Source organism: Melanaphis sacchari, unplaced genomic scaffold (genome assembly GCF_002803265.2).
Source record: "Melanaphis sacchari strain LSU unplaced genomic scaffold, SCAv2.0 Contig34_pilon_pilon, whole genome shotgun sequence".
NCBI classification, from domain to species: Eukaryota; Metazoa; Arthropoda; class Insecta; order Hemiptera; family Aphididae; genus Melanaphis; species Melanaphis sacchari.
In genome coordinates, this window is record NW_020271213.1 from 433,177 (window position 1) to 457,991 (window position 24,815).

General features: G+C 29.4%; 1 protein-coding gene across 8 annotated transcripts; it reads right to left on the bottom strand.

Moving 5' to 3' along the window:
- Nucleotides 1-372: 372 nt before the first annotated feature.
- Nucleotides 373-24,537, bottom strand: LOC112596783 (protein kinase C-binding protein NELL2-like). 8 transcript variants are annotated; one of them, XM_025342578.1, is made up of 18 exons: nucleotides 23,930-24,536; nucleotides 22,812-23,159; nucleotides 20,459-20,730; nucleotides 11,493-11,744; nucleotides 11,251-11,401; nucleotides 10,889-11,171; nucleotides 10,660-10,815; nucleotides 10,456-10,602; nucleotides 10,273-10,366; nucleotides 9,981-10,175; nucleotides 8,201-8,326; nucleotides 7,807-8,070; nucleotides 7,214-7,519; nucleotides 5,611-5,745; nucleotides 5,248-5,516; nucleotides 4,057-4,554; nucleotides 2,591-2,614; nucleotides 373-1,867 (listed from the first exon to the last, which is right to left on the bottom strand). In XM_025342578.1, the coding sequence occupies exons 3-18, from the start codon at nucleotides 20,607-20,609 to the stop codon at nucleotides 1,334-1,336; spliced, it is 3,585 nt and encodes a 1,194-aa protein (XP_025198363.1). In that variant the 5' UTR covers nucleotides 20,610-20,730; nucleotides 22,812-23,159; nucleotides 23,930-24,536; the 3' UTR covers nucleotides 373-1,333. The 8 variants fall into 8 exon arrangements, with proteins under 8 accessions (XP_025198363.1, XP_025198365.1, XP_025198364.1 ...); XM_025342574.1 differs by having other exon boundaries at nucleotides 1,354-1,867; nucleotides 2,562-2,614; nucleotides 22,812-23,030; nucleotides 23,930-24,537; XM_025342572.1 differs by having other exon boundaries at nucleotides 1,354-1,867; nucleotides 2,562-2,614; nucleotides 23,930-24,537.
- Nucleotides 24,538-24,815: the final 278 nt, after the last annotated feature.

Consider the following 24,815-nt stretch of genomic DNA (forward strand, 5'->3'; position numbering starts at 1 on the left):
TTGTAGAATAAAAACTAATAGTGTTATATACATTCACAAGAAACAATACATTTAAATATAATATTATTATGATTTCCAAAAACAGCGTTTCGGATGTGTATAGGTGTCTTTTCCGAGCACTGATTATTTTGTCTTACTTTATAAATCAGTATCGTTTTATTTGATTTGTAAAATATTTTAATTAATTACAACACCTTTTAACAAGACAGAAAGAAAGAGAGCAAATTCATGTCGTAACTTATGAGTTACAACAAAACAATAGTATCACTAATTTAACAATGAAAAATTATTCTATAATATTAATAGTAATATATATATAATATATACATAGACATGATTATTAACTTGATAATATATATATTATATATTATATATTTAATATGTATAATTATTATTATCATCGTTTAATATTTTTATTGTCTGCTGCCAATTAAATTTATAGGAAAAGAGCATTCGTTAGTGCGGCGGTGTTGGTATATTAATTATTTTAAATAATTTAAATATTAATTATAATACACACACTTATTATTATTGTATATATTATATTCATCTATATTTTAAACGCGTCTATATTTTACATTTTTTGACCAGCAGTCTTGTATTTTAGTTCAAAATGAACATTATTCATAACATAATAAATTTCTAATAATAGTAGTATATTTCTTAATACCAACAAAGCCAACACTTCAACAATTTGCAAGATTATATAGATTTATAATAATTATTATATAATATTATTATCGTTTGTTGAATACACCCTGCACAGCTGATTATCTAATTTATTAGTAATTCAATCAAAAATAAATAAATAAATAAATAAATAAATAAATAATAATAAAACTTATCTAATAATTAATAATTATAATAGTACATTTTTAAAATTACAAAATATAACAAATAGATAGCGGAGAGGAGGGGAGGGGAGATATAGGCTGTTTGTCTATAATGTATTTTATATATACATATATATACATTATACATGTAATATATGATAATATGTATATATTGTATACATTATACATATTATACTAATAGCATTAAAATTATTTGTATTATATATTATCACAGCGGAAATAGCAAACAGCGGTGGCAACGATTTTTAACAAGTATAAAATTGATTTTAAAATTAAAATCAAGAAATTAGGTAACATATTATTGTGTTATCTACCTATCTTATGTTACCTATGTTTAGTAAATTTGGTTTTCTATTCTTAATAAATACTTAAAATGTGTTATTTAAATTAAATTTAATATTGTCGCCGCCGGTGTTGCTTGCAGTTATCTTTTCTCTCGACTCGTCATCACTCATCAAACACAATAAATAAAATCTACTTTAAGTTACAACAGCAGTCTTTACAACAATTCTATCGTGGTGGTTATCATTATTATTATTAATATTATTGTCTTCATTTTTACTATTAATGCCAAAATTATTGATAAACTTATTATTACTGTTAAAATGTTTTTCACTACTAATACTATTAATTTGGTTCTGACGGCTACTCGTATTTTGAGTCCTTCTTCTTTTTCGCCGTCTTGTTTTCCTCCACCACCAGTCTTTTTTGTTAAAGCTATTATTGTTATTATCACTATACTCAAGAAAATTAATATTGACAGAATCCCTATTATTATTGCCATCATTGTTAACCATTTTTGCTTGCCTTCGACGCCTAAGACTTCGTTTAACAACATCTTGCTGTAATTTCGTATCGGTAGATTGACTACTAATGTTTTCGTTAGAAATATGATGAGACTGATAAGTAGACATATTATAGTTGACATCTGTACTTGATGATTGATTTGATGCACCGGCAAGAGCACTATTATTGCAGTGATGCATGTTGTAAGAACAACATAGTACTCCGTCCTAAAAATAAACATTGTTTATTATTCACAAATGACAAAATGCAAATTAGACGTCGCCGACAGACGCTCGTTATTTTGTCGTCATGGATGATGACATCGTATGCAACCAAAATAAAAATCTTCTGTCGACGAAAACTAATCATATATATATAGGTACGTATAACAAAAAAAAAATTGTGCGCTGTCTAGTAATGTTTGCAAGGAGCATCATATACTGCTATTTTTTACTGCAAGATTTTATTTATATCCCACTTATAGTAACCACAAATGATTAATAAAAAACAAGAGTGTGAATGTGAGTACATGCGTGCGTGATTTTATAAACATTACAACAATTATTCATGAGTGTAAACATTTAAACGAGAGTAACAAATTACACAAGACTATATTACGTGCTACCAGGTAAAGTCGTGCAAACTAATTATTTAGATGTGCATGCGTGGTGGTGGTATTTTTGATGGTTGATATAATATGTAACGATTAAAATGCGCTTAAACGCTGAAACATCGAACGACCGGTAGATCGACATCGGAAATATGATTTACGATGAAGGGGCTGAGAAAAAATCTATTAAAAGCTGATAAATATCGTACAATAGAAAAGGTAATAAATTTATGTAATACATTAAAATAGCAGCAGAGAAAGCCGAAATATATAAAGGTTATATTGGATAAAAAAAAGATGTGAGAGTTTACCGATGCACACAACACGCGATATTGCTCACCGATTGGGCGCAGTATGGCGGCACCTGAATGGAAACACACAAAATGTATATTAACACACACACAATCTAATAGAAAAAATAAAATCGAAAATATACGATAAGGCAAATATAGTTAGTTGTATAAAACAAAAGTATCTTGTTATTCGTTACGGATTTGATTCTTACATTAAATATTGGAGTTATAAAAACGATATATTTTGTTAAGATCTACAAAGGTATTAATTGCAAAATAATGTTATTGCACGACGCATCTATAATATTATGTACTAATTTGGTTGAACGTAATAATAATTTATAATAATATTATTATGTAAATCAGCCAGTCAGCGTTATTAACACGCGCATATATTCATATACATTATACAATATACACACACTATATGCATGCACGACAAAGATACCGAATTACAAATATATATATATTTAAAGGCATATATATACAATATATACATAATATAATAAGATTTCTAAGTGGCCAAACACGCGTTGACTATAAAATAGATAATAATGATATTAATGTTGTATATTCAAAATACGAGCCGTGCGCGTACATAAAATGTATATATTTTGTATGATTGTTTTTTGCATTACTATAAGAGTAGGTATATGTATAATGTATGTTTACATCATGTAGCATGAATGATATACTCAGAAATGTTATCTACTTATACGGAGTGATTCATTAAACGAAGACACTCATTAGTTTTTGAAAATATTTTTTACATAATTTTAAAGTTACAAAACAACATTTTTGGAAAAAGAAATATTTTATTTTATTTATTTAAATTCTAACATATTTATTTTTTAAATTAATATTTCAAAGCAAAATATTATTTTGAATATTTTGATCTAAAAAAAAATCAAGTTTTAGACTAGTAGTTGTTTAGAGTTAACAATGTTTAAAGTCTTTACGAAGAGAGCGTATAGAAGACCAATATTTTGCAAAATACCACTATAAAATTCGAGTCTTCTAAACTTTAAATATTTTATAAATTCATAAAATAATCGTCCGAAATTTGATTGCTATGTATTGAAATAATCCAAAAAATATATTGAGTTTGGAATAAAAAAATAAAAAATGCACAATTTAAATTGAAAAATTTAAACATGATAACGACTTAAACTTAAAATAATATAATGCAATTCATATTTTCGAAAACGCTAATAGTTTTTGAAACAAAGAGTGTCTCACGTTAAATGTATTCCCTAGTATTGGATAGTATAGGTAGGTATATACTATGATATTTTATAAATGGGGGATATATTGTCCATCGAAACATTGTGAACCGTGTCCCCAGTTAAAAACATCGAATCAATGACAATATTATGATACTCGCTAATACCTATATATTATATTACAGTTGTTATACGTTTTGTACAATAAGTGCCTATATGCGTATATTATATTGATATGTAAATTGATTTTTTGAGTAAGAATGGCGTTGCGTATTGCCGTTTTCTTTTACCTTACAATCGCACGTCGTGCACATATCCACCGGATCATCCCAACGGGCTCCCGACTGATAGGCTCGTTCGCCATAAAAACACGGTTGGCCCGCGGTCGGCGGCGTTGTGCTGTTGTTATTTCTGTTGTCGTATCCGTCGCCGCCGTTGTCGTAGTCGTCATTGTTTTTGCCGTTATTGACGCCCTTGTCGTTGTTGTTGCTGTGGTATTCTCCACCGCCGCTGCCGCCGTCGTCGATTATTTCACTACCGCGGTGCCGGTCTAGTTGTTGAAGTTGCTGCTGTTGGTGAACACATGGATCAGCAGCGGTTATTGCGGTAGTGGTCGTCGCCGCCGATGAGGTCGACAAAATGGATTTAGAATCACATCTCGGTGCGCAACAATCAGCTACCGGGTTGTTGTAGTCCGCAAACGTGGATGCTGTGGAGTCCTTACAGCTGCCCGCACCTGCCGGCAACATCGGTGGACACTGCATTGGCCAGCAATCTACTTGTCCCATCTGTGCAACAAGAATGATTTATATTAATATGAACATCATGTGTATAGAGACATTCATGACGATCATCAATATTTGGTTGCGATATTATCATGTATTATGACATGATATAGGTCTCGGATTTCAATAAATGTGTATTTGAAAAACTAATGTAGTTGCTCCCATATATACCATGATCTATGTATTCTAATTTAAACATGTGATATTTATGGTAATTGGATAATTTTATTGGTTCTAGTAGCGGATTAAGATCATCTGGATAATTTTTTTTTACGTTGTGTTTGGAAACTTTTAAAGACACATGTCTTGTAATCGTTGCATCTAAATTATTATTGTCTATTTAAAAAAATTTAATTCTAATACATATTAGAATATTTTTATTATTATTTAAATATTATTGTTTATATTTTATAGACATGATTAGGTATAGATTTTTATGTTTCATAAGCAATCGAGAATATATTCAATATATTATATGAATATTTATACAAATACTGAAATACGGAATAATTGCATTGAAATAAGAGCTAATAACTATAGCTGATTTGATTCTAAATATCTTGAAACACTTGTCATTGTATCTACCTACTAAGAAAAACATTTTAATACATGTGTTTTATATGCATATTCGAACCTTCGTATGTTACAGATACATAATTGTAATAAAAACATCTTTTAATTTTTTTATCTACTCACTAAACACTCGCATGTTTGACACTGGTATATCCATTGTTGGCCACTTCGAAACCTTACGTTCGTCAATTCCTGATGAACACACGACGCTTGTGCGTTACAATGGGCGCAACAAATCGATTGTATATGGTCGTTATTTGTGCAATCGCACTCAATTTTTGCGCAATGTAAACGTCCACTTGTACACGTGCAATTAGTACACTCTTTTGGAATGAACCAGGCACCATCATTCACTTCTGTTACTGCATTATCTCCGTCTTTATACAAACAGCCTTTGCAAGTGGTTGAAAAAAAATTAAAACAACATCTGAGTTTTAATCCTACAACGCGGTTAACCGCACATGATAAGATATAATATTAACTTACTCGATTTACATTTTGAAGAGATGTTACCAGCATTGGCATTAGTTGTAGGGCATTTGCATTCATACGAACCTATGGTATTCACACATGTAGCCGTTGAGTGACATGTATGGTTATTAATCGCACATTCGTCGATGTCTAAATATTAAAAAAAAAAATCAAAAAGACATTATACATTAACACAAAGGCATACTATTTATTTAGTACATACATCGTAGTTACAGGACTGAAAAGTATGTACAGATGTACAGTAGTTATATTCCGAATTATATCATAAACGTATTTACGAATAATCATCACCACAGTAAATCAATATAGGTATTTAATTAATAAGTAATTTTATGTAGATTTTTAATATGAGTTTTTTCAAAAGTTTTTTATAGTAAAGTTTTTTAATAGCATAGATAAAAAAAATAATATTATATTACATTAAATTATTTTTATGTATTGCATTTTTTCTAACGACTAAAAAAAATATGTTAAAATTCAGTAAAAAAATTACTAATTTAGAGTAAAGTAAATCCTTGTAATAATAAAAAAAAATAAAAATATTATTTCAAAATCATGATAGAAATAAATTACTACAGCTTACTAGTTTTCTAAAAATGAAACCGAAAGCTCTGCCGATAGATTGATTTATTTATATGAATTATCATGAAATTACGAATAATAATCAAAAGTGATTCAGATAAATTCAACTAATTATTTGTTATATTTATTAAATTTTAATATATTTTTAATTATTTAAAAATATAAGATTAAAAAATGTAATTATTTTAAAAATTAAATTCCACAAACATTTAGATTCTGTATAAAATTTCAAATTTGTTGTGCCTATTATCAAATTGTATCTAGTGGATACTTAAGGAATTTTAGTATTTTTAAAATAATTAAATGATACAAACTAACAAAGTTTACAACAATGAAAAATGAAAATATTGACGTGTCAACAATTTTAGACATAATCAATAAAATTGTGTTATTTTGTTATAATTCAAAAGGTAATAACTAATAACCATAGACTTAAATTTTTACCAAATATTTTAAAGACTTAATGTAATCCGGCTCTTTTTAAATATATTTATAGACATTGGGAAACTTTTGATATATTTTCTTGTTTTAGATAAAAATAGACGTTTAAAAGAAAAAGCGATTTTTCCTATAACAAATTTTAGTTATTTGGTTGTAATTTAAAAATATTAACTGTAGTGACTAGAAACTTTTAATCATTAGATTCGTAATGAAATTGTCAACACTGATTTTATGCTATTTTAACATGAACCTATTCTTTACGCCATTATCCATGAGTTAAATTAGTTTTTTAACTTATAGTTATTAGTTAATAAAACTATACAAACGATATATTATAATAATTAATAATCAAATACATGCAATGAAATAAAAAAAAAATTAGTTTTATAGTAAAAAAATAAAAAAAATTATGCTTAAAAATAAAGTCTGACACACGTCTCCGAATTGTCTTCATTATTTTTTTTCACGCAATAGATTATCATTAAATTCAAAATGAACACACCCATTACAGATACCCTCATATTTCCCCCATGAGCGCTGATTTCTATATATCAATAATAAATAATGCTCTTACCTTGACACATTGTGCCCAACGAAGACGACCAGGTCGATGTCATGGCGTTCAAGTCACTAGTAGCTGTGGTAGCGATGTCGGCTGAAGTAGGATACATAACCACGTTCTGATAACCTGGGCTGCATGCACAATAATACCATCCAGCCATATTGACGCAACGGGACGAAGGGCCTAGACATCCATGTGCACCGGTGGTGCACTCATCCACATCCAACTCACAAGCAGGCCCTTCAAACGCGTTTGGGCACGAGCACACGTTCGGCCGAGTGCATACGCCGCCATTCAAGCACTTTTGCTGGCATATAGCTGTAAAATACGTGCATCATACAAACATTCGTAATTAACATACAGTGGACAAATCGGTTAGATCCGTATACTATTATTAGAGTTAATCCTTGTTAACACACGGTTTTTACTAAGTACTTCAAGTAAGAACCAGCTGTTTATAATTTTTGTAAGTAACGCAGCTAACAGACATAGTTATTTGATAAAAACGTACGAGCTGAACTAATGAAGGGTTTACGTGACGTAAGTAAAACTAAAAATGAAATAAGGAATAAGGACCGCTTTGGTATAAAACTATGTATACTCACGTCTGCAAGTGTATCCATCCCCTTCGTAACCGTCCTCGCACTTACAATTGTAACTGCCGGGCGAATTAGCACAAACAGCGTGTACATGGCATGGTGGTTCCGCGCTGCTGCACTCGTCGATGTCTACACATTCAAACCTATTGATATGTGCATATCCAGCGTTACACTTGCACGAATACGATCCAGGTGTGTTCACGCAAATCGTCGTATTCGCATCACAGTGATGTCCGTTTTGGCCGCCGACGCTCGAGCATTCGTCCACATCTGAACATTATTATTAATTCGATTCGTGTTATTATCGGATATTATCATACGCACACAATGCTATTAAAGGCGTTATTATTAATGTAATAACGCAAGTTAACAAGCGGAATTTATTAATTCTGTTAGTTACCATCACACTGTAAACCGGTACCAGCGTACCCAACAGCGCACGCACATTTGTGTGTGGTTTTTAGATTGATACAAATAGCGTTCGGATCACACGAGTCACGTCCACCTCGTGCACAATAATCGACGCCTGCATAAGCGTTTACATACAATACACACACATATAAGATTAAAATTAAATTAATAAAAGGCGTTATAAAAATAATAATTTATCGAGGCTATTTTCTTCTCCTCCCTGGACACATTTCCCCCATTTTTGGAAAGAATTTTTCCTTATATTCGCTGTTATATAGTAATCTAATAATTGCATTTATTATTATTTTTTGTTTAGTATTTAAAAAATGATTAATTAATACAACAAACACATTATTTACAATTGTACCCGTAGACTGTCTGAAAAATTGAGATTTCCAAACGGCCTACACTATCATTGACTATTGTAAATAATTATTTAAATACAAATTATTACAAAAAAACCACATTCAATAAGAAACATGCGAATCTAAATGTTTGTTAAATTTTAATTGTTAGTACTTAGTAAACAATAATATCAATTATTTCATACTTAAATAATACTAATATTTCATGAGAGTAAAATTACGTCGAGTTTCAATACCAAAATCTTGTTTACATTTTCAAAAAGTATTTATTATTTTAACAACATGTGTTGTTAATTTTTAAAAGGTTACAGACTAGACTTACGGTAAAATATTGAGAGTTTGAAATATATAGAAACGAACAGTTTTATAACTTATAAATTATAATAATGTCGGTATCCAAAATACTTTTTTTAAGAAGAATAATTTTTAACAACCAGTGGTTATTATTTAGTAATTGCCTATTAATAGTGTACATATTAGATAACTTTAGTTAATTGGTACTTCATATTCAAGTTGGCATCGTATTGAAAGCAATATTTACTTCCGAACCCCTAATAATTTAAACTGTTGGCATATGTGACATATGTGTAAGATTAAATGCACATGTTTTAAGGCATGTGTTACTAAGGTTATGCACTTAAACGTATCTTATTTCTTTGTAAGCCACAAATAATATGGGGGAAAAGTATTTTATAATAGTTAAAAGTTATAGTAGAATATTGATATTTCACTACAACATAAGGTATAGTCTATAAATTGCCTTTATCTCATTCTAATGATTTTATTTTTATAAACTTATATTTTATATTATTTTTATTCCTTTGTATTTTTCTAATGTAATAAACATAACATTAAAAAATATTGTTAAAATTGTATATGTATTTAATTTTGAGCCAGCATATAACTGATAAGTTTAAAAAAAAAATTAGTATATAAATGTATTTATTTTATATCTATAATAAATATATATTTTTAACAGACTAAATACTTATGTATTTGAAAGAATGTAACTTAAATATGTATAAAGATATACAGTAGATATTTATATAGATATCCATACAGTACATAGATATTAGATACTTAATAATTGTTCTTATATTAATAATAATTATGTCCCTGGTATAATTATTTTAGTACCTAACTATTCAAATATCATATTGTTTTTTTATGAAATAATTTAAATTTCTATTGATTCTACTATTCTAGATAATAATTGATTTTAAATTATATTATTTTCAATTTTTTACAAAGAAGCAAAGTTTAAATATAATTTTATAATTCTGTTTCTTTAACAAACATTTATAAAGAAATTGAATTTTTTTGGATGTGGCTTAAAGAAAAACTGTCAATATTATTTTACAACACTCGATAAAAACTAATTAAATAATTGTTATGCAATTTTACCTGGACAAAATTTGCAACATTGATCGGGTACGGAAAATTGTTCTGATATATCACATTCCAAGACTGGACATTGAGTTTGTGCGTCTATTCTATCACACTTGACAACTCCATTGAGACAAATGCAGGTCAAGCATGGTTCTAAATTGACAGTTTCACCGTGTTCAAGTAGAATATTACCTTTAGTTCGGCATGATTCTAAAAATAATAGTTTCATTTCATTAGTGTTATGATTTGTAATTCACGTATAATTATTGTAATAGTTTTATAAGTATTAAATATTGTGTTAACATACTTTGACAAGTATCGCAACATTCACCAGATTTTCTAATTGGAAATTTGCAATTGACTTGGGGACATCTAAGTGGTGAACATTCTACTTGACCTCGCTGAAAATATCATATATACATTTTATTCTTTAATTGATTTATCATTTCATATGTATCACGTTAATGGCATATTAGCAGTTTGTACTTACCAAACATGTACAAGTTTCGCATTCATGTTGCCATACTGATCCGTCAATTTTCATTACCGTATTATTACTTCGTTCATCATATTGTACGCATGGTTTGCGACATTCGCAAGTTTCTAATTCGGCGATTCTCGTTTCGGCCGCTTCAAGCTGTGTGTAAAACATATTGATAATTTTTCAAACTTTTAGCTTTTAACTTTTACGTACTTTATCACTTAACAAATGCACAATTTTGTTCAAGTTTTCCATTGTTTTTTGCATGGCAATGAATTGGCCGCACGTTGGACATGATGTATCCAGGTTAGGGCACTGCACACGTTGTCCATCTGCTCCTCTAATCAATCGGACGTCTTGTAAAAGTCCCTATTAATAACGATATGTTCATCTCACGTTCATTCTCAAACAATTTTGAACAATTTTAATTATTTTATAATACCTTGAAAATTGAATGTACTCCTTTATTGCGTTGGCCTATGTACAGATCCGGTGATCCTAAAAAACTAGTGTCGGCCGGTCCGGCGGCCAAAGTGCGCGTGTATATGAGCCGGCAGTCTATGAACAGGCGTGCTTGGGTACCGCTCAGTGTTATGGCCACAGCATGCCAATGGCCATCAGCCAAAGCGTATGCAAATACTTCGGTATGAACACGACGGCTACTCTGAGAAACATAGTGCAATCTCACCTCGTCTTTACGTCCACTCGATTCTAATTCCAAATATCTGAATGATACCATTAATGTTAATATCGATTTTTTTTATTTATTCTATTAATTATTCTAAGTATTTTTATTGGTGATACCTGTTGGAGTCGAGCGAGAACGATACTATAGATCCAGTATTCGCACGTTCTTGCCGTACTACTGCAGCTATAGTTAACTCGTCTGCACCTCGTAACAATTGAATTGCACGTTTGTAGACAATGTCAGGAACTTTTAATTGTCTCAACGAACCTAATTTGTTTAAATTGTATGAATCATTTAAATAGCTCAAATTATTTGTTAATTTATTGTTTAGTTTTTAATTTATTTATATTGGATTTACCTTGCATACTGTATGCTGGTCTCAACCGGTTAGGAGAAAAAACATAGGGATTAGAAAATTCATCTTCTGATACAGCTACGAGTAACACTCCCAATGTAAAACTAGTAGTATCGCTTTTATTACTACCGCTGTAATGATTTTGATAATTGTGGTATATTTGCATAGTAGCTTCAAGCAAATCCAAAATAGCCAACGGTGAATTAGCTTCGTTTACAGCAAAATAATTGATATTATTTTGGGAAAGTGATGAAGCTATTTTTATATGCATAAAAAAAAAAAAAAAACATTATCAAATTAATAAGTTATAATATAATGTGTAACATTTATAATGTATAATGTATATAATAAAGTTATTCTGTCAATTTAATTCATGAAGTTTGAAATCGTTATAGCTCCTTTACTTGCTTGTCAAAGTATTCAAAAAATGTTTTAAAAGTAATTTTAAATTAAAGTTTAAATTAGATAATAATTAATACTATTATGTTTGAAATGTTAACATCATAAATTGAAAGTGAACCGTAATATTTAAATTTAAAGTGTTACTTTATACAATGTATACAATTTTGTATGTACAATTATCGGTTAGATTAACTCAATGTTTTGAAAAAATATAATTTTCTTAAGAGGAAATGTAACAAAACTTTGAAATCAAATTATGAATAGAAAACATTATTTATTGATTTTATAGATAATTATAGTAATAAGTAATATTATGTTTGAATGTATATTGTAGCCTAATATAGATAGATTACTGATTAGTGAAAATTAGTTAAGTTAATTTTCATGAAAACTATATTTTATCGTTATATAAGTTAATGATACTATTCTTATATAGTTATTTGATAAATAAAAATTTAAAAAAGATATTTTTCAATTATAAAAATATTTGCAAAGTTCAAAAAATAAAAATTTTTAGTCAAAGTTTAAGTCTAATATAGAGATTTAAAGTTGTGATTAGTATAAATAAAGCTTGTTAATATTCTAAATGTAATGCTAGTAAATTTAAAATGAAATGAAAATTGAATATTTTTTCTATTGTAAAAAAAAAATTCATCTAAATTCTTGTATTTAATTTTACATAAATAATAATAATAAAAATTGGTAATATTATAATCAATAAAAAAGGTTTAAACGTTAGTTATGCCTTTTAGTGTTGAAAAAAATAAAAATAAATTTTATATACTGAACGTATTCTACAAAAATATAATGAATTAATTATTTAATACTTATGATAAAAACAATAATTTTAAAAACATAAAAATATTTGCTGAAAGTTTAATAGAGTTTGGTTTGAATAGATTTTGACAATTAATAATTATCACACATTTTAACGGAATTAATAGTACCTATTCATTAAATTTTAAAAAGAATTGTTAGCATAATAGCATTAATATATATTTTTATATTTATTTATAAATTGTACGAAGTTTTTATACAGATTTAAAAAATAATAATTAGGCATTTGCAAATTTCAAAATATAAATGTATTTATTTGAATATCATTAGGTTCTTTATAGTTGGAATAATATAAAATATATAGGAAACCCAAGTCTCCATAATCATAGTTTTATTTTAGTTATATTAATAGTTCGGTATAATGTAAATTATCATAATCAATAGATCAGTGAACATTACTTAATACATTTATGTTTTTAATGAAAGTATAATCTAGTTTGGAATGCATAAAAAAAAATATTTATATATAATTAAGTATTCATGTATGTTTAAACTGTATTACATTATATAACTTAGGTAATAAAAAAATGACTACAACAATTTTTTAGAATAATTTTGCTATACTAAAATGTATTTGAAATTACATCATTGTAAAATCAATAATTTCCTAGTTCTATTTTAAACATAAAAAAGATTTTAAAGACTTTTTTTTTAAAATTAAGTTTAGTTTTTATCTGTGATTGTATTTTATATTACATTTCATTACAAATTTAAAATTACTTATAAGTTTATAGGGACTATTACGATTAAAAATAATGTTCCTACTTGAACTGCTTTAAAAAAATCAAATATTACTTTATGTTTTTTGTTTCAAAGAATCTTGTTTTATGTGTGATATACTCGTCTAAAAATAATTATTAAAAAAAAATATTTAAGTTCGAATATATAATGAAATTTTAAATACGAGATAAAATAATCGAAATACTTATTGACAATTGACAAACTATTGAATAGTTAATTACTAGAGTAATACTGTATAATTTAAAGTTATATATTTAAGTTACTGCTAAATAAATAAAAACATTTTTAATAGAATTTATGAAATTTTTAAAAATGTTATAGGAGTTTAATATGAATATTTAATAATAATAACAATGAAAATTAAGACAAATGATTGAAAAAAATATTGAATTTCAATTAAAATTGCTTAACCTCTTTCTGATCTACAACATAAAAATGTATTTATATAAAATTAATATACTGAATACTGATAAATGTATAATTTTGGTGTCTATTGTCAAATTTAGTTTTGCCTATCAGTTATGTTTTTTTTTATTATTATTTGGTATAAATTTTATAAAGTATAACACAACAAAAATTGTATTTAAGTAGATTCTTAATAGGCAATTGCATTAATTTTATTACGAGTAGGTGTCATAAATTACATCTTGTCATTGAAAATACGCTAAACCTATAACATGTGTTATTTATTTGGAACAAACGTAAAATATTTATAAAATTAACGTTAAAAAGAACTAATTTCGTGTAGTAAGTTTCAGTACTAGAGTGAATTTATCAACTATTATGGTAAAAAGTGATAATATTATTAGTTGATTTTTAGGATATTTACACTTTTAAGTTAGTTATAGTCATTTTTATATTTTACTATTTTACATATCTACCTAATTCGTTTAAAAATAAAAAAAAAATCGTAAAAATCTAACATATAAATAAAAATAATTTACTTCAAAATTTAGAAACAATTGGTTAGTTTACTTTAATACTCAAGCTAACAGAACAAAATTGGCTACATCAAACTCACAATATTTATACGTTTGTAAGACGGTGACAACATTTGCGGATATGGTGTTTATTGATTACCTAAGTATACCACATTAGCAATATATCTAATGTAGGTATGAAGAATTTAAACCATTTAGTTTATAAATTAGTAAATGCATAATGCACTAGATGTAACATTAAGTAAATTATTTACTAATTTAATTATACAATTTTATTTATTTATAGAGGATATTACATTATAGTCTATTATTTCTTGCCTTACAAACATACAATACTTATTTAAAATAGGATAGTATTATTTTTGTTAGTGTTACTATTTATTTTTAGCTGTAGCTAATTATTAGTATAAATACTTTTGAAATTTGTTACATAAAAAAAGGCATAATAATGTTATAATCTTGATTTAATTGTGTGCACGGTAGGTCATTTTCAAATGAATTATAATATGGATGTTACAAGTATGTTAGACCAATACAAATAATTTTATTTCCAATTTTATTGTAATGCGGATATTATTAAGTATATGAAAATAAACAAATATATAGTACACTCATATTATAGTATTGTGTAAGTTAATATGACATTATATCATTGAAGCTTAGCTGACATAACAATAATATTATAATATACAAACAATAATAAGTTAATGACTAATGTATATGTTATCTTTTACTATTGGTCCTTAAAAAAATAATTTCGTTGATCTTTTGTTTATTTAGTACTTATATCAGCTTTCAGTTTATAAGGCAGACTAATAGATAATAAAATTGTTTTTCGTAGATTATTTTTACGATTTAATCACACGTATATTCATGCATTCACTCAAAATCACCATTAGATATATATGTATATGATTATAATTTATAAGTTATATAATATTCTATCTGACTATGATAGCAGTAAACATTATTATTATTATTATAACACAACATTAATACGATATTAATAAAAAATAAAAAGCCTTACGTCGAAAAAAAATAATTTAAACATATTTTGTCTTGTATAAGAAACTTAACTAAATAATTAATATTTTATACGATAAATATGTATTGATTAAAATGAATAAAACATTAAGTATGTAGTATAAATACTTAATAATAATTTATTATACAGTTTATAACATCTTTAAAAGCGATAAAAGTATATTTATATTGAGATGTGTTAGTAATGGAAGCATGAGATTACCTTATAGCACCACCGCTGTACGATAAACATGAATAATTGTTACATGCGGTATGCTGGTCATAAATTTAAAAATTACGACGTATTAATAAAATACAATAATTGTATTTATTAGTAATTGGTAATTAATTTTGGTTGTTGAATTGAATTAGTAAGCATACCTAGTTTATAACATCACTTTTGTGTATGAGCACCTATTAAATGTAATACGAGACTAATAATTATTTTATATACCTATATATATATATATATATATATATATTATACGTGCATAATATATTATATGTTGTACATAAGTGCAATTTTAATATTTTTTTAAGTCAATTTATAATATTCTTTATTTTGTTCAATCTGTTGTATGATAATCATCAATATTTATTAACAAAGTAATAGTATTGCATTACAAACCAATGATTTTATTATTTGTGATTGAATCCGAAATGTGGTAATGTATTATAATATAATATATGAACATTAATTGTACTTGGGAATCAGCGAAATGTTTTGAGTTCAATGTCCCTTATATGATTTACAGCTAGCTACCCATATTATTAATAAGAACTCTCCCTATGTATGTTTGTAACTAGTATATTTTGATATTAGGAGGATACATAGTTACTTATTATGTTTAAATATAACAGTGTACTGCAGTGTTTTAAGTCTTTAATAATTCAAGTCAAGTCCTTGTTTTTTTTTTATTCATGATAACTATTTTCTTAAAATTTTTTACAGTAGTCACTCAATAATTCGAAATTCAGGGGACCAAGTTAAAAATTCGATTTATAGAGGTTTTCGATTTACCGAGTGTTCGAATAATAGAGGGAAAAATTAATTCGAATTAAAGAGAGGTGAACAATTATTGTATGTATGTATGTACATATTACATTTATTTTAACATATATTTATTATACAATATACATACATACATATTATTATATTTTACAATTATTAATTGACATTTATTTATTATATTATTATATTTTACATAATTAAAGAAATCTGTTATTTTTTTTTGTGATAAATTGCTGGCCACAATTTGGTTCATAGCGTTGTCTAACTTACTGATAGCATTGGAAATTGTATCGCATCTTTTTTCGTTCATTTCAGATAACTCAAAAAATTGACGTAATCTTGACAAATGTTTAGATTAGGTAAGTAAGATACGATAACGTTTATTAACTACGATAATATTAAACCACCGACGTTATTAGTTTCATTACGAATACGTCAAATAGATTGTACGTAATTTTCATATGTATGTACATTGTATTTACATATGAACTTACATATAATCGCATTTAAGGAAATTCGAATTATAGAGGTTTATGGAATAAAAATTCGAATTGTAGAGTTTGTCCCACCGACAGACATTTTGAATTATCGAGGGTACCGGAATACATGTATTTTCTTCTAATTATAGAGGTTTTCTCAGGGGACTTAGCGTTTAGTTCGATTTATGGAGTTTTTCGAATTAACGAGTGACGACTGTATATTATTTGTCAGTATAATTTTTACGATTATGGAAATTCAAAGATATAACCTACAAAAAAAATATAAATATTTTTTAAATGCATCGCTAAGAAGTTCGAGAAGGTGTACACGCAAGAAAACACTAAAACTAAGTAAAACATCATCACTAGTACGACTTAATATTTAGATAACCCTGCATGTTCTATCATCACTATCACTTTTTTGGTATTATAATAATTTATTGGCCATCAGATATAAAATATCGTACCATTCAGTACCATTTTGTCGAGTACTATTTTAGCTATTAATCAATTCTTCCACCCTCGTATTTTTCAAATAACCCTCTTTTTCTACGTTATATTGTCTCGGAAGAACCGACTTTTTTTTATTTTTATTATATGCAAGATATGAACCAACGTATGAGTAAAATATGAAAAAAAATTCTTAAAAGTGGGTACAAGTATAATAATAATTAGTAATAACGCACGTGTATATCGTCATTGTTGTCATTATATAAAAGTTTATCGAACTCATGATGAGCTATGCACATTTTTTTTATTAGGATTGAATAATTCGCAGTATTATCCTATAGTGAAAAAAATCGCAGTCGATTATTAATTTATATTATGTTTTCGAGAAATGAATGTCGTCATCAACAGCGTTTAGCCCGGTCAAAATCGCAGCATTTGTAAATATTATATAAAACGGCGCGTGGCTTAATTTTAGGCTCTCACCTTTTCTCACACTCACTTAAATATGTCATAGATGTTACGTAATAAATATAGTTTTCGACACGTATTGATGTTTAATAAAAATAACCTAATTTTAGTGAATATTTAAGTATCATTATTTATTATGATATATATTTATATCTAATACTGAATAATCAATAAAAATTGGTATAATATTCATGAAAGTACAATAAATTATAAAATATAATAATATTATAAACTGTATTTTATAGACGTACCTACGCAATATTTATATTTATAGTAACTTAAATCAATATATAGGCATATATTATTTTAATTTTTATTAAATTAATGTTAAATGTATTTACTGGAAAGTTTAATGATAAATCAATTTATTGAAAAAAAACAAGCTAAAACGTAGCTAAAATTTTAGTGACGTTTAAATAAAAAAAGTGTTGATAACGAACTTTAGGAGACCAAAATTTTTTTTTGACTTCTATTTACTAAAAGTTATTATAAATTATAATTAAAAATAAATAAAATGTGATAGGTTAATCTTAAAATAAATAAAATTTTATCCTTATGAAATTTTCTAAATTATTAATATCTCATTTATCAATAAATCCGTACCGCGCAACATTATCGACGCCAAGTTATAGCCAAATTGTATAATTCACACTACTTAAAAATAGTTTATTATCTGTTAAACAAAAATATATATTTCTATGTCTTGTTCGCGTGCCACATGTACCACAACTACTCCACAGCACAACTGTTGGTGTATAATAACAACGACATGTGTACTATATAATGACAATTAATGATACTTCAGGAACTATACACACACACTCATATCGCGTTACCAAAAACGGGAAAATAACATTAAATATGTACTTTTGGGGGGTTTCACTCGACTGACCAACGTTGACAGCAGTACAGCACGTGTCTTTAATTATTATTACCGTCAAGTGGCGTAGAAGAAATGGTCTGTGAGAGGTATAAAGAAAAGAAGGCAATGTGTGTGCGTTCATGTGCATTGAGATGTGATATTATGATGGTGCGAAGAGACACGGTAAATTAACAGCTGGTCAGTCGGTGACACATGATAGTGTGTGTGTTCATAACGATCAGTGTAATGGCAACGAACCAAATACTCACCGATATTAAGATAATAATGTAATTTTTGAAACGTTAAACGTTATTTATTTATGAAATTTATTACGTCTACAAGGATGTTTATAAATGACGTTTCTATTTCGATAACATGGATGTATGATATGTCTAACGTAAAATTTATCTTTTAAAAAACATTTTCATTTTCCGCTTGTTTAAAATTAAAAATATAAAGAACAAAAAAACAAAAAAGTATTATATCTTATGTAGTTCATGTAAGTGTGAGACATTAAATTTTATATTATTACGGCGACAGACGATGCTAATATGCTATAATACATGTACCACTTCAGTAATGTGTCAGCGGTTATATTATTCACTGCCATCGCTCGTACTCATAGTAAAAATTATATTACAGACGTAGCAGTAATAATTAGTATCAGATGGTCGCTGAGTAAAATCAAGACAAATTAACATATAATATAATGTATACATTTTGGTTTGACATTCACCCCCTGAGTAGTTTTGGATACTTTTGTTTTATAGCGAAAAAAAAATGAAGAGTGTTTTGCTTAAATTTATTAGCAATCTTGAAACAATAAATTAATGTAGGTACAGAAATATTGTAAATAAAGTGGTTTTAATTATCATTCTCAATGATGACTGAAATTAAGGAAAATAAATTTAAAATAATGTTGAAACTGAGTTTAGTAGATTGCTGTAATGCGAGAATTTAGCAAATTAAGTTTAAATAAAGATGATTCTAAGCAAAAGTAGTTTTACCAAAAAATGGTCAAAAGTAAGTTATAACTGCGCTAGTTCATATTTTTTCATCATGATTTTATTTTAATTACAATTTTCTCCAAAATTCCTGATTCTTTCTATAGAAGCTATAGCTTTTATGACCTCTTAAAAATACAAATATTATCCGTATCTATTGAATTTGTCCATCTATGTACTTGAAGAGTTGAAATATAAAACGTTTTAGAACTTTCTTCCCATACAAACAATAATTTATGAAAATACTAATAAAAGAAACAAATAAAAAATGTACTCGTGTACTTATTATTGGATCTGCAATAGAAATCGAGAACGAATTGTAGATAAGTTGTAGATACAATAAAAAAAAAATCTATCTAATTAGGTAACATTATAATATAACAAGTCTACAATAGAAACACGTTAATTTTAAGATAATGTTGTAAAAGCTTAGCTTTTATTTATGCATTTTTTTAATTCAACGCTGCTTTAAATCGAGAAAAAAATAGTGACGTCTGAGTACGACATAGTGGCTTATTGAAATATACACACCTTGGCAAATGGTGACGTACATTTTTTTCGTTCAACTAAGTATAATATTTAATTAATGTTTATCGTAAATGCGTGATACTTATATAACACATTGGCACTCGGCTGTACAGTAATAATCAATTCCACGTGGTTGCAAATAATTAACGTTAATTCGACTAATTTAACTTGATGGTATTGGTTTTTTTCCCTCTCGTAATAAACACTCAAATAAAAAATTACCTGAAGGAGTTAATCCGCCTTTTATTGGTGCTTGTAATAGCTTTTGCGCTGTCAATATCCGCGGTGTTAATACCGCGAGTGCCAACAACACAGCCGCCACTACCGTAGTAGGCCGCCGTCGCCACTGCACCCGACTACAGGTATATAGCATAATATCGCAGCGGACGCAAAAATGTTGCTGTTTTGTGTGTTTATTTTGCTACTAACGATCAATCATTGATTGAGAGTGATAGTGGGTGGCTACCACTGAGTTTTGATTCTTCGACTGCAATCTGTATATAAAAAAACACAAAAAAAATTTCCACTGTCATTATTAGGTATTCTTATTTTGTTTGTGCATAATACTATACATTTTCGTAACAAAATCGCGCAACCGCATATATACTACAACTGTTATTCGTGTAACTTTTCGGTTAGTGAACGACAGTCGGAAGTAACGGCTAATTTCCAAATAAAATATGATACTAATGCTTGACGACAGCAGCCGCCACATCGATTCGCGTAGGCCATTACAGCCACCGTCGTTATAACTTAACGACCGACCGGAGACCGTTCCACAACATCACCTTCTACCCTTTTAAAAATCCTCTAAACAATTTTGTATAAAAAATAATTGAACAGTAGTCAACGAAATTGATTTTTTTTTTTAAATTAATTACGTCTAAATTTTATTAGCGGCTTTTTAGTATTTTTCGTATCTAATACATTATATTAAACGAGTATACTGAAATATTAGTGGTTTATGGGTTCATGAATCATGATGGGACGTACTACTTTATTAGAAACAATAAGTAATAATGTACCTATTTAGAATTAATGTTTTCGTTGCATGTTCACGAGTTATAAAAATGGCTTTTAGGAATCGAAAACCATCGTATAATTATTAACTAATACAGAAAATCAATGCCCTAAAAACTTCAACAAATGCATTAAAAATTCATGAATAAATTATGTACGTATGCGAATAAACTATCTAATTCAAACTTGCAATAAATATTAAAAAAATTGAATAATAACGATAAAAATCTATTAGAAATAGATCTCATTTAATTATTTTATTGGCGGAAACTTTTTATTACTGTGCAGTATAAACGTGTTTAATGTAAATTGAAGTAAATACTATAACACGCAGGATTGCATTATTATGAAATTAATAATTTTAACAGATGAAAATTCAGTATGATGTCCTGTTGAAACAACAGTTAAAATGATAGTAAAAATAAATCGAATACTACCCATAAATCATTGAAATTAATGAAAAAATGATTCAAATTTTAACATTTTGAATAGGAACTGTTTAGATGTTACTTCATTTTTCGCAGGATACCTCGTACGTGTTGATTGAATGAATCGGTAAAAAGTATATAAAAAACAGTTTCGCGTTAACGCGCCTACCACTGCGGCAGGCTGCACGATCAAAATGTTACAGAGGGTAATAATCCGCAAACATCACGCTTAAACACGATGTCACGCTAACCAGTCGACGATGTTGGGTACAAAAGTGTACCCACATACATCGGGATATTGTGTGTGATTTGCAACCCCCCGCGGGCACCTGTGTAATAATAATAATAATAATAATAATACTAACAATAACATCGCTAATAATAACATGTGCAAAATGTGTGTGCGTGTCGTGCGGGGCTGTGGAATTATATTATTATTATTATTAATATCGGCGCAGGGGAACGCGCGTATCCCTATAATATCCACCGGAGTGAGTGTTGTACGCGACGTACCGAGTGTTAAGCGCGTAATACACGGCGAGCGGCGGCACAGTCGTCCCGGCGGGCATTACAAACAACGCAATCGTGTAATAATAATATATTATGATATTATATACCTGACCACCGTCGTTGTGTATACAATATACATATATATATACATAATATTGGATTAGTCGTGTGTGTGTATATATGGTAATCGCGTGTACCTATATGCACGCCGAGAGAGTCACATCGGAGAATTTCGTCGGAGAAACAATGCACACGAAACGCGCGAGTATACCGACGACATAATACCATCATATTATGATGTGTTGTAATAACGTTATATTGGCGCGCCAAAGTGGTCGACGAGTGACGCTATATAGCTTGGTGTTTTATTATACATCGTCATATTATTTATACAGTGTAACGTAATTATCGCGTCTCGTTATAACGGTGATACCTATTATACTACGATATAATATCCGAAACGATAGGCCATGGAATCGGCGGGTTAAACACACTCGTATGATGAACAATATTATAACAGGCATACCTAATAATGACAGTAATATCATATTATTATAATATTATGATATATCGTGTATACGTACAGGCGAAAAAACGGAATCGGATGCAATAATTACTTTTTCCGTTGTTATCAGCAACTGCACGATAACGACTGATGCATCGGGTGGTGTTGCTGGTGCTGGCGCGTTTTTATCACCGCCGTAACTATCGATCCGGAAGACACCACGTGCTGCAGCCAATGCCGTCTTAACCGTCCGACCCGATCCGAGTAGTCCATGCGTATTGCCGTACACATAGCACCAATCGAGAATGCAGGCCGCAGTGGTGCACGCGATCTATATATATATATATGCGGTATATATCGCGCCGTGTTACACCTTTCGGCGATGCACCGCTACCGCCGCCACTGCCGCCGCCGCCGCTCGCGAACTTTTCACACGAACAAACCGATAATTCGCTATTCGCTACAACGTAATATAATATAATATAATAATATTATATTAAAGACTTATCGGGTTTTTTTTTTTTTTTTTTTAAGGTACACTACTGCTGCGGTCGGAGCGCGTCCGTCGCTGTCGTACACCGCGAGACCTAATGCCGAATAAACGACGATTTCGAATGACGTTAAAAAAAAAAAAACAAAAAAAAAAAAAAAAAAAACAAACAAAAATTAAAAAACGCAAAAAACGCGAAAAACTTGAAGACGCGAAACTCGAGATGACGCGCTACCGTCTTAATAATGATTACGGTCGTCGCGACCAAAACACACACATACAACACGCTCGCGCGCGTGCTCGGTCCGTATACGATAAATAATTAGCCGCAGCAGTTTAGCGCAACCGTGCTGTGCGGTGCAGACGGACAACAGTAGGAACAGCAGAAGTAGCCGCGTCAATTGGCGTACGCTATAAATTCGCGTGTGTATAATGTCCAATTTAAAAATAACGATTTTAATGTGACCGGGTAAAACGGTAGACGAGACGGCGCGCGACAACCGCAGTTTAACGTAATATAATTATATAATGTCATACAATGACCACACGACACGTCCGTCCGTCCGTCGTCGTCGTCGTATATTATAATATATTATTATTATTACGCAGGTACTGTAAAAAAAAAAAAAAAAAAAAAAACGATGTATACATATACGCGTATAATATAATATATTATTATTATATTATTATTTAATATATATATATATTATGTATTATGCATATGTATAATATATAGTCACCCCGTTGCTTCAGGTCGACGTCGCGATACTGCACCCGTGGCCACAGCTGTCGTGCACGCCAGCACTGGTGGTCGGCAGATTGACTGACTGACTGACTGGCTGGTCGGCTGGTCGGCTGGCTGGTTGGCTGGCTAGTGGCTGGCTGTGACCGACCGAGCCGAATGGAAAACGAGTGTGGCACGCGCGCGAACGCCTATATGCGCGTGTAATTATTATTTTGACGCCGCGGTGGTGTCGGCAGTGGACTCTATAATATATCGTCGTCGTAGTTTCCGAGGAAGAGATACGCACACGCACAAAAATTAATAAATGTTTATATATACGTGCGTGTGTGCGTAAAATGAAAACGCTTACGCGACTCGTTTGGATGAAAAAAAAAAAAAAAAAAAATTTAAATAATAATTTTTTCACTCTCTCGACTCTCCGATGTCTGCTGCGTCTATGCGCGCGTGTGTACGTATGTGTGCGCGCGTTGCGTGCCGTCGCCGGTGTGTGGTGCCGGTGTTGGGTGCTGCCGTCGTCGTCGTCGTCGTCGTCGTCGTCGCCGTCGTCGCCGTCGTCGCTGTGATCGTCGTCGTGGTCGTAATCGTGGTCGAGACGACACTGCCGTCACCGCCACCACCGTCAGGCTACTCGACTTGGTTCGTACACCGGCGGCGTGTGCCAAAAAAAAAAAAAAAAATAAATAAAAAAAAAAAAAAAATAAAAAGAGAGAAAAAAAGGAAAAAAAAAACCGAAACGATTATTGTGCGGCGGGGATCCCTCCGTCACCCCGTCACACCCCCGCCACGGTCGTCCCTCCCCTTCCCTGTCACACACACACACACGCACCGTCATCTCCACCACTACCACCGCCCCCGCCACTGTACCGGCCGACCCGGAGCCG